At 37.6% G+C, this 15,467-nt stretch overlaps 1 protein-coding gene across 8 annotated transcripts in view; it reads left to right on the forward strand.

Moving 5' to 3' along the window:
- Window positions 1-15,467, forward strand: part of RIC8B (RIC8 guanine nucleotide exchange factor B) — a 142,866-nt gene that overhangs the window by 4,570 nt on the left and 122,829 nt on the right. For all 8 annotated transcript variants that reach the window (XR_002823651.1, XR_002823648.1, XR_002823649.1 and 5 more), the window contains exon 2: window positions 4,600-4,647. Coding sequence is in view for 4 of the 8 variants with exons in the window: in XM_004373790.2 (XP_004373847.1) it covers window positions 4,600-4,647 (48 nt within the window). In the remaining 4 variants the exon portion in view is untranslated. The remainder of the gene's footprint in view (window positions 1-4,599; window positions 4,648-15,467) is intronic.

The following is a 15,467-nucleotide window of genomic DNA, read 5'->3' on the forward strand; positions in this document are numbered from 1 at the left end:
AAAATAGGAGTGGTTGGTTGTTTTCACTCCTTGATTCACTTGTTAACATTTGTTGAATCCCTGCCAGGTACCATGTTTCTAAGTATCTTCACATATGTCGTCACATATAACCCTCTTATTACTTAGGAGAGAGATGAGAGTATTCTCTTTTTTTTTTTTTTTAATGGGAAATTGAGGGTCAGAGAAACAAAATGACTGTCTCTGTGCTTAGGGGCACATAGCTGAAAAGTGGCAGACCTAGTCTTCACATTCCATATGCAGGGCTCTTTTTGCAGGGACATGGAGTCTTTACCCTTGTCTATTCTGTGTCTTCAAGCACAGAAGAGGAAGTTTTTTAGGAGCAGTATACTATATCCTTTGGCTACTGTTGGGCTCTAATCACCTCCACTCCAGTTATAGAATGGGCTATTAATTGTGGGCTGTCTAGGCTCCTTGTCCTCCTTCAGGGTCTGTTCTGATAACAGACTTAGTAGGGAGATTGGTTGTCATCATTATCATGATTATCAACAGCAAATAGTGATCAACGGTCCCAGGGTGCACACAGGATATTTAGACTAGAAGGAACCTCAAAAATAATTGAGTCCAAGCCCCTCCTTTAATAGATGAAGAAACTGAGGTCTAGAGTTTACCAACTATGATGATAATCAGAGAGATGGATTGGTGGCCATAACAGACTCCAGCAGGATTCCATTTTGGAAGTATGGCAAGTTTATGGCCAAATGAAGAGTAAAAAGCATATAAGACAGGCAAATACGTAGGTGTCCAAGGGTAGTCTTCTTAGGAAAGGAAATTGTGCTGATAGCAGTGAGGTCTTTGTTTATGTGTCTGGATTATGTGCCTGATTGATAGAGGCCTAATATTGGGACAGTTCTAGAAATAAAGCCTCCACATTTGAATAGGGTTATATAAATATCTTCGACTAAATCAGAGGACTTTTTGTTTTCCCCTTTGATCGAGGTTGAGTTCTGAGTCTGAGTTCACACTGTAGGTTTTTGCATAGGAACATGTTAGTGGGCTCCTTTGTTGTACCTTGTTCTTATTTCCAGATTGGTTTATATAGTCTTGATTATTGGTGTGTAGTTCTAGAAGTAATCTCAATTTGGGAAACTTAACACACATACACATACACACATCACCCCAGTTAGATTAATTCCCATTTATCAGTACTGTTTGTGTGTATTTTTTGGATTGGAAATCTATGAAGTAACTCCTAGTTCTTTAGTAGGTTGGTATTTGGCTAAATGCCCCATAATAGGCCATGAAAAGTAATAGTAGTGACCATTTATTGAGCACCTACCATGTGGAAGGTGCTATAAATAAAGATAAGGAGACTCTGAGGGATAGTAAGGTTAAATAACTTGACCAAGTTCACACTGTTAGTAAGCAGCAGGACTGGATTTCAAAACCAAGGCTATCTGACTTCCAGACCCTAAGCTTTTTAGAGCCTGTTCATAGCATATAAAACCTACTATGGCCAGTCCTCATAAATGATTCTGTGTGTGTCACTGAGCTGTTGTTTCTAGCTTACTCGGTCTCTAAATTGAACAATGGTTTTACTCTAGTTTATATTCTACTTGTTGCTCCTGTTCATCTGGAAATGAAACATATAAAGGTGTGAGGTGGTTGACTGTTAGCTAACAGTTCTGGAAAGACATTTACAGCCAGAAACGCTAGCTGCTGTCCAAACCTCCCTTCCCACTTTCACCCTTGGAAAGAGGAGAGAGTAAGGTTTAGGGGTACAGAACGGGTTAGATATAATCAAAGTTGGATAAAAGAAGCCAGCCTTATAGAAGCCAGCATCTTTTGGATCCAACAGTCTTAGAGGGCTGAGTTTCTGAATAGATCGGCACATTCAAAATCCAATTTGTGTTGACTCACATACCAATATATTTTCTAATTAAATTAAGCCCTTATGCTAGTTAAGAGACAGGGCTTTTGGAAGTGTTTGTTTGTTTGTTTTTTTAATATTGTGGTTTTATGACAGGATCAGCCTTGCATTTAAAAAGTAACAGAAAAGTCAGTCCTTTGTGCTATTCTAAATTATCACCTTAAAAGATTAATTCTACATAGGAGCTGTTTAAAAGATATTTTTGTATTTTCCAGAAAACTTTTTTTTTTTCCACTGTCCTTTTTTTTTCCCTATCCCCTCACCTTAAGTGCCAAAAAGCGTCTGGGGAAAACCAATATACTGGCAACTAGATACATTATTCCAGATAATTTATAGAATTGGTATTTCATATATAATGCTAAAAATTAAACTTTTCCTTGTTTCTATGTGCAATTATTTATTTGATGGTGCAGGACTGGGCAGTGTTCTGTTCTGTTGTACATAGGGTCGCTATAAATCAGAACCGACTCAACAGCACCTAACAACAACAGCATTAGACCTTATTAAGTTTTAGTTTACAACCTTAGTCTGATGTCTGGTGCTTCTTTATCTTTTAATACTTACTTAGTTATAGCCCTCAGATTTACAACTTGTTTATCTGTCCTTCCTTACTTTCTTCATTCGTTCATTTATTCTTTATCCTTTATTTTAAAATTAACTCTTATTATTTAAAAAAAAAAAGCAATAGTAAGTTTTAAAAAAGAAATCACCAGAAATTCCACCACCTCATACAGTTGCTTTTACTTTTGTATTTTAACACTCAAGTCTTTGTTCTTATGCATTCATGTATTTATGTAGTTACTATCATCATAGACATATAATATGATGTTTTACTATTTTTCCACTTGATGCCATCGTAATTTTCCGTGTTGCTACAGAGCTTCACAGCCATCATTTTTAAAAATTGCTGTGTAATATTCTATCAAGCGGATGCACAACAATTGATTTCATCAGCCTCTGGTTGTTGGATACTCAAGTTCTCTCTCTTTTTTTCCATGACATTAGATAACACTGCAGAGGATATGCTTACATATATAATTTTTCTCTCCATCTGGATGATTTCATTAGTATAACTTCCTAGGAGTGGGAGTTCTGGGTCAAAGGATATGAATATTTTTATGGCTTCTTATATGTGTTGCCAAATCACTTTGCTTTTTAAGGTTTGTGTCAATTTATACTGCCACCAGCAATACCATGCCTAGATTATTTGTGCGTATTTCTCTCGGGGCTTTATATCCTCCATCTTGCTGTCATTTTTGATCTGCCCTGTGAGCTAGTGCTCAAAATATTCTTCCAAAATTCTCTACTGTCCACACCTCCCTCAGAGTCTTGCCCTGTTGCCAGCCACCCATATGCCAGGTCAGGTATAAAATTTTATATCTAAGCCCTTACTACCTTACTTCATCTATTTTAATTGTTTTGCATACCATATTCCAGGCAACCAGCCTCCCTTAGGTTCTCCTCAAATGGCCCTTCTCTCTTACCGCTAAGTCTTCCCTCTGACCATTTTTCACGTTTAGAACTGCTTCTCTGCCAAACCTTCTCTATCTCATTTAATTTCAAAAATTGCTTCTTCTACAAAGTTGTCAATGCAGAACCACCTATGATGATGATATCGTTAGTACTTAGTGTACTCAACTCCTAGTGGGTTGCCAGGAGTTCACTGGAATTTTTTTTTTTTTTTTTTAAAGGAAAGCTTAAGATTCACAGGAGCACTTGTATCTGAATAAACTTGAGAATGAGGAGTTACATATTCTATTTTTTTGGTACCATCACTCATTCTGTAACAGTGGGCAAGCCTAATTACTCTATCTTCCATTCTCTTCTACATTAACTACACAGTGGAAAATACAGTGTTGCCAGTCATTTCAGGATAGTCATGATAAGCTCTCTTCTTTTCCAGTTATGATGTCATTGACATCATCATCATTATAACTCTAATATTGACTGGGTGTTTATTATGTGTGCCAGGCACTGAGATAGTGCTGCCTTACCTCTTTTAACCCTCACAGCATTCCTGTGAACTAGGTACTCTTATTTCTCCATTTTTGAATGAGAAAACCAGTTAGAGTTTAAGTTGCTCAAGGTCACAGAGCTAGTATGTGGTGGAGTCATGATTTAAACCCTCATTATTACAGAATTATTTTTCTAAAATACCAACATATTCAAATTTCTCTGATAATTTCTTATTGCTTATGAAAAAGAAAATATAGACGCCTTACCAGCATTGAAAGGCCCTTACAAATCTGTCCAGTCTCCTTTTCCGTTCTCATCTTTCTCCACTCCCCCACCTCCTAACATGTGTCCTATTCTCCAGTCTCATAGAGCTGCTTATTTCACAAATATATCACACAGTTTCACACATTTGAGCCTTTGTTTCTGTCTCTTGTATACTTTCCATCTGCCTCCTGGCAAACTCCTGTTCATCCCCCAAGGCCCAGCTCAAATGCTGTGTACTCTATGTAAAGCATTCCGGTTTCCCTGTGCAGAGTTAGTGACTTGGTTCTTTTTGTTCCTTTGTATCTGTTTCTACTGTAGGCTTTTCACACTGCTTTGTAATTATTTGCTCACATGCCTATCTCACTTTAATAGGAATATTGAGATACAAGATGGGAAGACAACATTTTTACAGGGACATTATTTCATGTATTTTTTAAACATAGACAAAATTAAAATATTTAAAATGACATTCTCTTTTCTTTCCCCCTCAGCATAGGGCTACTTTCAAATTTGAATCAACAGATGAAGATAAAAGAAAGGTAAGCCTTGATGTAGCTTATTATTCTGTGTGTGTATGTGTGTGTGTATTTCACTTATGGACTTGTTTTCATCTGATGGGCTTTGATTAGTTTTTAGTTTCCTTTTAGTTTGTTTTTTAGGAACTCTGAGAAGAGAGACAGATGCCAGTTTTGTTACAGATGACACACAGCTTTCTCCTACGCCTTCCCTGCAGGACCATTAAAAAACCAAAACAAAAAAAAATCAAACCCGTTGCCGTCGAGTTGTTTCCAACTCATAGCAACCCTGTAGGACAGAGTAGAACTGCCCCATAGGGTTTCGAGGGAACGGCTGGTGGATTCGAATTGCCGACTTTTTGGTTAGCAGCCATAGCTCTTAACCACTGTGCCATCAGGGCTCCGCAGGACCATGAGGCTTGTGTAAATCGGGTATAGGAAGGGCTCAGAGGAGGCTCTCTTCCCCAGATCTTCTCACCTCCAGAGACTGATGTTTGCTGGCAGGACTGTAGGTTGTCCAAAATGTATTACTAATCTTGTACAGCTTGGCCAGAGTGGGTTACGGTTGGGGAATGCAGTTGTTCTTGCTGCTGCCCCTGAACCACATATCCTTCCCTGTGCTGGCAGTTATTTATGTTGTCATCAGCTGTCTAGGATCACTGACTTCAGAAGCATAGAGAAAAATGGAGTCAAGAAACTCAGTAGAGGAGTTCCTGTAAGAGAAGGTGTATGAGAGATATGACCATGTAATGTTACGCTTGCCTGTTGGGGTTGCCTATTGTTATTTACGTAGTTGATTAGAGCATGATGCTAATAAGGACAAGCTCACCAGTTTGTTTTGCTTGCCTCCATACACCTATCCCTAGCCTCACAAATGCAAGACTAGGTAAAAGAGTAAGACTAAACAGTATAAACCTATCACTGATGCTGGAAAAATAGCTTAAATCCAGTGCTTTATTGGTAGTGGGTTGATAACACCTTGGAATCATTGCCCCATTCACCTTCACCCCATATCCAATGTGTTAAGTCCTGTTCATTTTACCTCTTAAGATTTCTTCGGTCCTTTCTATCTTTAACCCCTGCCCCAGTTCAAGCATTCATCTGGATTACTGCAGTGGTTTCCTAACTGTTTTTTCTTTCTCCAGTTATGTGCCCTTCCAGTACATAGTCCATAGGTCTAAAACAGCAATCTGACCATATCACTCCCAGCCCTAAAACCCTTCGGTGACTTTTCTTTGCCTACGGAACAAAGCTCCAGCTTCTTAACATGACATACTAGGTATTTAGTGATCTACTCTCTGCCTACTTTTGCAGCCTATCTCCAACTTCTCTCTCCTTTGTATCCTCTAGAAATATATGATGTTTCCAGTCAAACACAAATACACGTCCCTTCAGTTTCTTACTTCCCACCTTTGCTTATGTTGTTTTCTACCTAGAATGCATCTCCCTCTTACCTCTTTTTCTTGTCGTCTGATTAATTCCTACTCAGCTCTGGAGCATCGCCTTCAGGAACCCTCCTCTGGCACCCCTATTAGGGTCAAGTACTCCTCTTCAATATTCCCATAAAATCTAGTGTAAACCTCTAACACTATACTTATACATTATCTCTTAATATGTCTCACTTGATTAAACCTTGAGCTCGCCCTGATGACAGGCACTGTTACTTATCTTTATATCCCTGACATCTAGCGTGCCCAGCACGTTATAGACACTCAGAAAAATATTTGTTGAATGAGTGACCATGGAGTATAAACTTTGGAAGTTAAAGGTTTAACTGACTTTCTCTTGGATTTGAACAGTGCAAACAAGAATAGAGTACCTTTTACAGCAGGGATTCTCAACCAGGGATGTACTCTACGGGAAGCTTTTTCAAGATATACCTGCTCCAGCCCAACCCATATCTATTGAGTCAGAATTTAGGGGGTGGGGTCCAATCCAATCAGGTGTATTTTTATGAACAGTCTTCAGGAAATGAGTACTCATGCATTAGGTGGTAGTGCAAAATGGCACAGTCCCTGTGGAGGAGAAACTGGCAGTATCTACCAAAATTACAGATTGATTTCACCCTTTAACCCAGCAGTCTCACTTCTAGAAATCTGTCCTGTGCATAGATTGAACCCAAGTAAACAAAAGTTATTTATTGAAGCATTGTACATAAATACAAGGGATTAGAAACAACCAAGTGTCCTGTAATTAGGGAATATTTAAGAAACTATGGCACACTCACATAATGAAATACTATGATGTGAAAGAGAGGGAGGGCAGAGATGCTGTTATGTTCTACTGGGGGAGAGAGCTAAGTGAAGAAAAGCAAGGTGTTAAAAAGAACATTGTGTTTGACACATTCATGATAGGTATTAGGCTAGGAAGGCAGCTGTTGTTTGTTTAGTTAGGAATCTATACCACATCGTAAATTTGTGATTCCCTTGGAATCTGACCTTAGAATATTTGGCAATTTGTTGGTCAAAATAAGTACATTAAAAAGAGATTCCTTCTACCCCATATAAATTTTAGTTGAAGGAGATAAATTTCCCACAAAGTTATTAATAGAGTGTGTCTATATTATTTCCAGTATAGCAGTAGCAAAACTTGACATTTTCAAAATATAGTCTTCTATCACATTTTAGATCTTTGGAAGGAGTAACTGCTATACCAGTGCTTACTCGAAGTTATAGTGTATAGATTACTGCTTCCTGGGAAATCTGACATAAACAAATGTCATTAGGGATCTAGCTAGGTAATCTTCATTAATGGATGAACATTGACGGACAAAGCCAGTTCAGTCTCCAAGGGTTAAAACCATTAGTGACTCTTTATCATACCTAAGTGAAAGGCCACTTTTAGATTTTGAAATCAAAACTATTGGACAGCTCTAAAGGAGCTACGTTTAACAGTTTTTAAGTTCTCGATGTAGAGATACATAGAATGGTAGGCATCTCTCCACATTAAACACAATCTGAAAAGAAGAGGAACTCAAGTTACTGCCCAATTTGTTTTGCTGCCCTAGTTCTCTTTTTCTCTTTCCTAAACATGTCTCTGGAGCCTTCTTCCAGCAGCTCCTTGGTAACAGCAGCACCCCTTTCGATAAACTACTGGTGCCATGTCTTTAAAGAACACAACAGAACACTGCCTTTCTTATGTAAAAACCTTTGTTGACTCCTTAGAAGTAAGTGTGATGGAAGGGTACCCTTCAAAAAAACAAAACTTAATTTTACTGAGCTTTTTAGGAAGTGGTTATACATTGATGATCCTTAGACCTAATTCCTAACATTTAGATAGTGTTTTGCGCAAAGATACGCTTCTCACCAGTAATACAGTAAGTATGATGAGGATATCCCCATCCCTGTTTTATGAATAAGAAAACCAAGACTCAGATTAATGGCAACTTACTAGTGCTTCCACAACTAGGAGGTAGTAGAGCCTGAACTAGAAAGCAGATTTCCTGATTATTATGTGCTGCTCTTTACTGCTTATTGCTCCACAGCTCCCTCTCATTACCTTTGAAGTATATTTCAGAAGGCTTGAAATTATCCAGTGCCTTGTTTAATCTCTTATTTCATACTTGAGACACCATTTAGGCAACTAGACTTAAATTGGAAGATAGTAAAGAAAATTACTAGGACTGCTTACATTTTCCTGGAGAAGTAGTCAGATACAACTCCTGATGTTTGTGCGTATAATGCAAATAGTTCCAGGTGCATGTGGATCACTGTATATTTGGATATAGGCACCTGCGCTTATTGAAGCATTTGCTTTACATCCTCTACTTACATTGGTAGACTGATTATCTACCAGCACATAAACAAATATATCATGCAAATTCATGGGATAGGGGGAATATAATGAATAATCTGAAAATTTATCTTGAGGAAATGAAAGCTCTTGTATTTGTTTAAAACAAAACTGACCTCAACACCAATAAAGAGTACTAATCACAATAAAAGTTGAAAAGGACATGTTATAAAACGAGTAAAAGAATGGCAGCTCTTTACCTATAAGAATACAACCTTCAGTTGTTATTTGAGATAAATCTTTATGTACATAGTAATTTTCCTCAAAAGAATAAAATTAAAAATTGCCAGAATTTAAACATTTATTTCATTTTCTCTGTGTTGTGCAAACTCATGCAATTAAGGCCATATTTCTGTGGGGCCTGAACTGAGACTGTGAGCTCTCTGAGGACAAGAACTCTGGCTTATTTATCTTTCTGTTTTCAGCCCTCAGCTCTGTGTTCTCCACAAAATAGGCACCTACAAAAAAAGTCTGTTAAAGGGAATTCAGAGACTGAGTAGAGACCAGAATTCCTTGGACTTGTACATAATGTTTGGCTTTGTGTTTGATACTCTTTTTACTATACAGCAGAATCTCAAGCACATCTCATAAGATTGTATCATGAAAACTCATAATACAAAAGTATGCATATAGTATGATTACAGCTGTGTAAAACTAATAACTCTATACTATACAAAGAAAAATGACTAGAAAGAACTCTACTAAATGGTGGCTATCTGAATAGTAATATGGATATTGTTTTTGTACTTCTCTATATTTTTAACTTCCCAAAATATTTATTCTTTTTACTGTTTCCCCCTCTAGATTTGGACATACTTGGCATATTAGAGATCTCTGTAGTCCACAAATACTTTTTTTTAGCAATTCCTGTGTGCCAGGTACTATGTTAGGCCTTGGTTTCTACGTTGACTGTTTGCCTGTGGTGTTTTGCTTGGCACTTTCGTAAGCTACAAATGCATGCTGAGGATTGCTGTTGTGGACTGTAGAAAATGAATGGGTAAATTTCCATGTTAGATTCCCCCAAGGAAAGTGTGCCAAGATAGGACCATCAGTCCTAGACAGTGAATCCATACTTGGGAATAGTTTGAGGCATGGATGCTTGCTCTGAAAGCACTTTACACTTATTTTAGTCATTTGAAATTGTCAAACTCCAATTTTCACTAAAACAAAATGATAATTTGACTCAGAATTTCTTTGATGTATTCACCTTAGGAAATGTTTTGATACATGAATAAGTACAGTTCTCATTTAGAAAACAATATCCTTAAAGATAATCATTTTCAGTATCTTAATCTCTTTAAAACACACACACAATAACAAAAGCATATCCTAAATTTTTTAGTTTTTAAAGTTTCTGTCCAGCTGGGATCTGGCACAAAACTTGCCTAAAAGGGCTAAGTTATATCACAGGACAGGTTGAATGCCTCACAGGAGTTCAAATAAAACAATTTAAATTTTATTTCAGACTCCATTTTTCATTTTAGATGTTTTTGCCAAGGCATCAAAGGACTAAATCTAGGGAGAAATGGTAGGACAGCCCTTTCTGATTTAGTAAACCCTGGATGTGGCAGCACATACATGATACTTAGATAACTTTTTAGGATTCTTGTCTTGGAGTGATAAGAGTACTGTCCTTCACTTTATAGTACTTTAGAGTTTCAGATGCTCTTTCTCATACAGCAGCTCATCAAGAAGTTCCGCTTCCAGCATGACAGCACAAGGGGTTCTGTGGACCCGTTTCCCAGTGAAACTGGTGAAAATCATTTTAAAAACAGAATATTTAAAGTTTCTGGAAATAGTCTTAAGGGCATACAGCAGATGAAGAAAATCTACTAAAACTCAAGGGAGAAGCAGGCCTTAGAACAGAGATCTCTCCCCAAAGGAACTGATTTCATAAGTTCAAGTTTAAGGGTACACTCAAAACCAGTGGAGGTTGTGGTAAAAGGCAATTGGGAGGAGATTGATAAGTTCATTGGAGATATGGGCTAACTAGGAGCCCTGTGGCACAGTGGTTAAGTGCTTGGCTGCTAACCAAAAGGTCGGCAGTTCAAACTCACCAGCCACTCCATAGGATAAAAGTGTGATAGTCTGCTTCTGTAAAGATTTACAACCTTGGAAGTCTTATAGGGCAGTTGTACTCTGTCCTGTAGGGTCGCTATGAGTCGGAGTCGACTCAACAGCAATAATGGGCTTTGTTTTCTTGTTAGGTTGCCTCTGAGTCAATTCCAACTCATAACGACCCCAGAGGACAGATTAGAACTGCCCCATAGAGTTTCCAAGGAGCACCTGTGGTGGATTCAAACTGCCGACCTTTTGGTTCACAGCCGTAGGACTTAACCACTACGCTACCAGGGTTTCATTTTTTGTTGTAGGCTAATCTAAAGGCTACCTAATTTGCTGCAGAGAAAGAGGGAAAGAGACAGGTGGGAGGAGCCCTCCAGTGGTCAGAACAAAGCTCAAATACTGATCTCAGGAACTGTCCCTTCAAAGGAGCCCTAATTTGATTAGACCAGTTTGTGGAGCAGTTTATGCCCCAGAGCATTGCTGAACACAATAGAGCAATCAGCTGACAATTAAAAGAGCTTAACAGCTGGGTGTGGTTAGGTAAAGAGAGTCCTGTCAAAGCTCCTGTCATCCCAGGGTGCCTGTGGGCATGTCGAAAGTGTATCCCCTAAGGAGGAACATCAGGGACTTCACACTGAGGGACTTGGGGGGAATAGACTTCACTAAAATAATTCAGCCAGTCACTAAACAAGTAAACAAGCAGAAAACATTAAATAGCCTCAGATGGAGGAGACCAATACCAGAGTTGCTATATTATTTAAAATATTCAGTCCCCTGCCTATATATATATGTGTACACACACACACACACACACACACACACACACACACACAGAGCAAATAAGAAAAAATGACCTATACGTTGGGGGGAAAAAAGCAGGCAACAGAAACTACCTGTGAGAGCAGCCAGATGTCACATATAACAGACTTCAATGTAGCCATTATAAATATGTCCAAAGGACTAAAGGAAACCATGATTAAAGAAGTAAAGGAAGGTGTATTAACAATATCACATCAAATGGGGAATATCAATAAAGGGATGGAAGTTATTAAAAAAAAAGAATCAAATGAAAATTCTGGATTTTTAAAAGTATAATAACTGAAATGAACTCACTAGAGGGACTGAAGAGTAGATTTGAATTAGCAAAAGAATTAGTGAACTTGAAAATAGATTGATAGATTATATAATCCAAAGAGCTAAGAGAAAAAAGAATGAAGAAAAATGAACAGAGCCTCAGAGACATGTGGGACACTATTAAGCATACCTACATACATATAATAGGAGTACTATAAGGAAAGGAGAGAAAAGCAGAGAAAGCGTTTGGAGAAATAATGGAAAACTTTCTAAATTTAATTGAAAAGCATTAATCTGCACATCAAGGAAGCTCAGTGAACTCCAAGTAGGACAAATGCAAAGAAATCCACAGGCACATCATAGTAAAAATGGTAAAAGCTAAAGATAAGAAAATCTTGAAAGCAGCAAAAGGAAAAATGACTTGTTACTTACAAGGGAACTTCAATAAGATTAACAGTTGACTTCTCAGCAGAAAAAATGGAAGCAAGAAGACCATGGGATAACATTCAAAGTGTTCAAAGAAAAAACTGTCAGTCCAGAATCCTATATCAAGGAAAGCTGTCTTTCAAAAGTGAAGGCAAAATAAAGACTGCCCATATAAATAAAAACTGAGATAATTTGTTGCTAGCACATCCACCTTGCAAGAAATATTAAAGGAAGTTCTTCAAAACAAGTGACCACAGACAGTAATTTGAATCCACACACGAAAAAACAAAGAGCACTGTTAAAGATAATTATGTAATTATAAAAGACAGAATAAGTACAAGTTCTTTTTTCCAGAAACAACACAAAGGAGGTGAGTTGGAGCAAAGCTGTATTAGACTAGGGAATGACTCCAGGTGTTAACTCAGACCCACAAGAACAGATAAAGCCAGAAATGATAAATAAAAATGCTAATATAACAAAAGCTATACAGATATACTTGCTTTCCTTTCTCCTCTCAGCTTCTTTAAAAGACATGAAATTATATAAAGTAATAATTATAACAATATATTGTTGGGTTTGTGCCATTTATAGATAAAATATATAACACTGATACCATAAAGGAGCCCTGGTGGGCAGTGGTTAAGCACTTGATTGTTAACCTAAAAGTTGGCAGTTTGTACCTACCAGCAGCTCTGCAGGAGAAAAGATTTGGCAATCTGCTCCTGTAAAGATTACTGCCTGAGAAACCCTGTGGGGCAGTTCTACTCTGTCATAAAGGGTCACTTTATGACAACCAGCGATACCGTTGCTGATATCAGATGGATCCTAGCTGAAAGCAGAGAATACCAGAAAGATGTGTACCTCTGTTTTGTCGACTATACAAAGGCATTTGACTGTGTGGGTCATAACAAATTATCGATAACATTGAGAAGAATGGGAATTCCAGAACACTTAATTGTGCTCATGAGGAACTTGTGCATAGATCAAGAGGCAGTCGTTTGAACAGAATGAGGGGATACTGCGGGGTTTAAAGTCAGGAAATGTGTGCGTCAGGGTTGTATCCTTTCATCATACCTATTCAGTCTGCATGCTGAGCAAATAATCTAAGAAGCTGAACTATATGAAGAAGAATGTGGCATCAGAGTTGGAGGAAGACTCGTTAACAAACTGCATTATGCAGATGACACAACCTTGCTTGCTGAAACTGAGGAGGACTTGAAGAACTTACTGATGAAGATAAAAGACCACAGCCTTCAGGATGGATTACACCTCAACATAAAGGAAACAAAAATCCTCACAACTGGATCAATAAGCAATATCATGATAAACGGGGAAAAGATTGAAGTTGTCAAGGATTTTATTTTCCTTGGATCCACAATCAACACCCATGGAAGCAGCAGTCAGGAAATCAGAAGATGCATTGCATTGGACAAATCTGCTGCAAAAGGCCTCTTTAAAGTGTTGAAAAGCAAAGATGTCACCTTGAAGACTGAGGTGCACCTGACCCAGACTATGGTGTTTTCAGTTGTCTCCTGTGCATGTGAAAGCTGGACGATGAATAAAGAAGACCGAAGAATTGACACCTTTGAATTGTGGTGTTGGCGAAGAATATTCAGTGTACCATGGACTGCCAAAAGAACAAACAAATCTGTCCTGGAAGAAGTACAGCCACAATGGTCGTTAGAAGCAAGGATGGCGAGACTAGGTCTCACATACTTTGGACGTGTCAGGAGGGATCAGTCCCTGGAGAAGGACATCACGCTTGGTAAAGTAGAGGGTCAGTGAAAAAGAGGAAGATCCTCAATGAGATGGATTGACACAGTGGCTGCGACAGTGGGCTCAAGCATAACAATGATTGTGAGGATGGCACAGGACCGGGCAGTGTTTCATTCTGTTGTACATAGGGTCGCTATGAGTCAGAACCGACTCGATGGCACCTAACAACAACGAGTTGGAATCAGCTTGACGGGACACAACAACAACAATACCACATAAAGAAGGAAAAAAGGAATAGAACTACATAGGAGTAACGTTTCTATATCTCATTGGATTTAAGTTAGTATAAATCTGAAACTGATTCTGATGAGTTTAGACGTTAATGGTAAGCCCTAGAACAGCCACTAAGGAAATAATTCAAAAAACTATAGTGAAAAAAAGCATCAAAGAAGTTAAAATGTTACATGAGACATACAGAAGACAAAAGTAATATGGCCAACGTGAATCCAGCTATATCATTAATAACGTTAAATGTTAATGGGTTAAACAGTCCAAACAAAAGGCAAAAAGATTGTCAGACTGGATAAAAAACAAGATCTAACTATATACTGTCTACAGGAGACACATTTTAGACTCAAAGATACAAATAGATTGAAAGTAAAAGAATGGATAAAGGTATATTATGCAAACAGCAAGCACAAGCAAGCTGGAGTGGCTATCTAATATCAGACAAAATAGACTTTAAAACAGAAATGTTACTACCAATAAAGAGGGACATTTTTGTAATGATAAAGTGGTCAATACAGGAGAAACATATAACAGTTATAGACACATATGCACCTAACAGAGCACCAAAATACCTGAAGCAAAAATAAAGGGAAAAGTAGGCAATTCAACAATAATAACTGGAAGCTTCAATACCTTACTTTCAATAGCGGATGGAGCAACTAGGCAGAAGATCAACAAGGAAATAAAAGACTTGAATGAGACTATAAACTAGTTGAACATAACACCGTCTATAGAATAGTCCACCCAACAACAGCAGAATATGCATTCTTCTCAGTTGAACATGGAACATTCTCCAAGATAGAACATATTCTAGGCCATAAAGCAAACCTAAGTACGTTTAAAAGGATAAGAATAATACAATGTATATTTTCTGACCACAATAGAATGAAATTAGAAATTAATAGCAGAAAGAAATTTGCAAAACACAATCATGTAGAAATTAAACAACACATTCCTAAATAACCAATAGGCCAAACAAATCAAAAGAGAAATTACAGAATACTTTAAGATGAATAAAAATGAAGACATGACATGCAAAAATTTGTGATGCAGCTGAAGCAGTGCTGAGAGGGAAATTTATAGCTGTAAATGGCTGAATAAAAAAAAAAGAAACATATCAAACCACTAACTTCACCTTCCACTGTTAGACATGAAAAAGAAGAGCAATCTAAAACTAAACCAAGCAGAAGGAATTAAATAGTAATGGGAAGAATGGAAGTTAATGAAATAGTGAACAGAAAAATGATCAAGAAAATCAGTAAAAACAAAAGCTGGTTCTTTAAAAAGATAGACAAAGTTGAAAGACCTTTAGCTAGATTATCCAAGAAAAAAGAGAGAAGATTCAAATTACTAGAATTTTATTTCTGAATAAAAGAGAGGACATTACTACTGACCTTACAGAAGTGAAAACTATGAATAAATACTATGAATAATTATATGCCAGTAAATTAGATAATTTAGATAAAATGGACAAATTCCTAGAA

Source organism: Trichechus manatus, unplaced genomic scaffold, assembly GCF_000243295.1.
Source record: "Trichechus manatus latirostris isolate Lorelei unplaced genomic scaffold, TriManLat1.0 scaffold00027, whole genome shotgun sequence".
Taxonomy (NCBI): domain Eukaryota; kingdom Metazoa; phylum Chordata; class Mammalia; order Sirenia; family Trichechidae; genus Trichechus; species Trichechus manatus.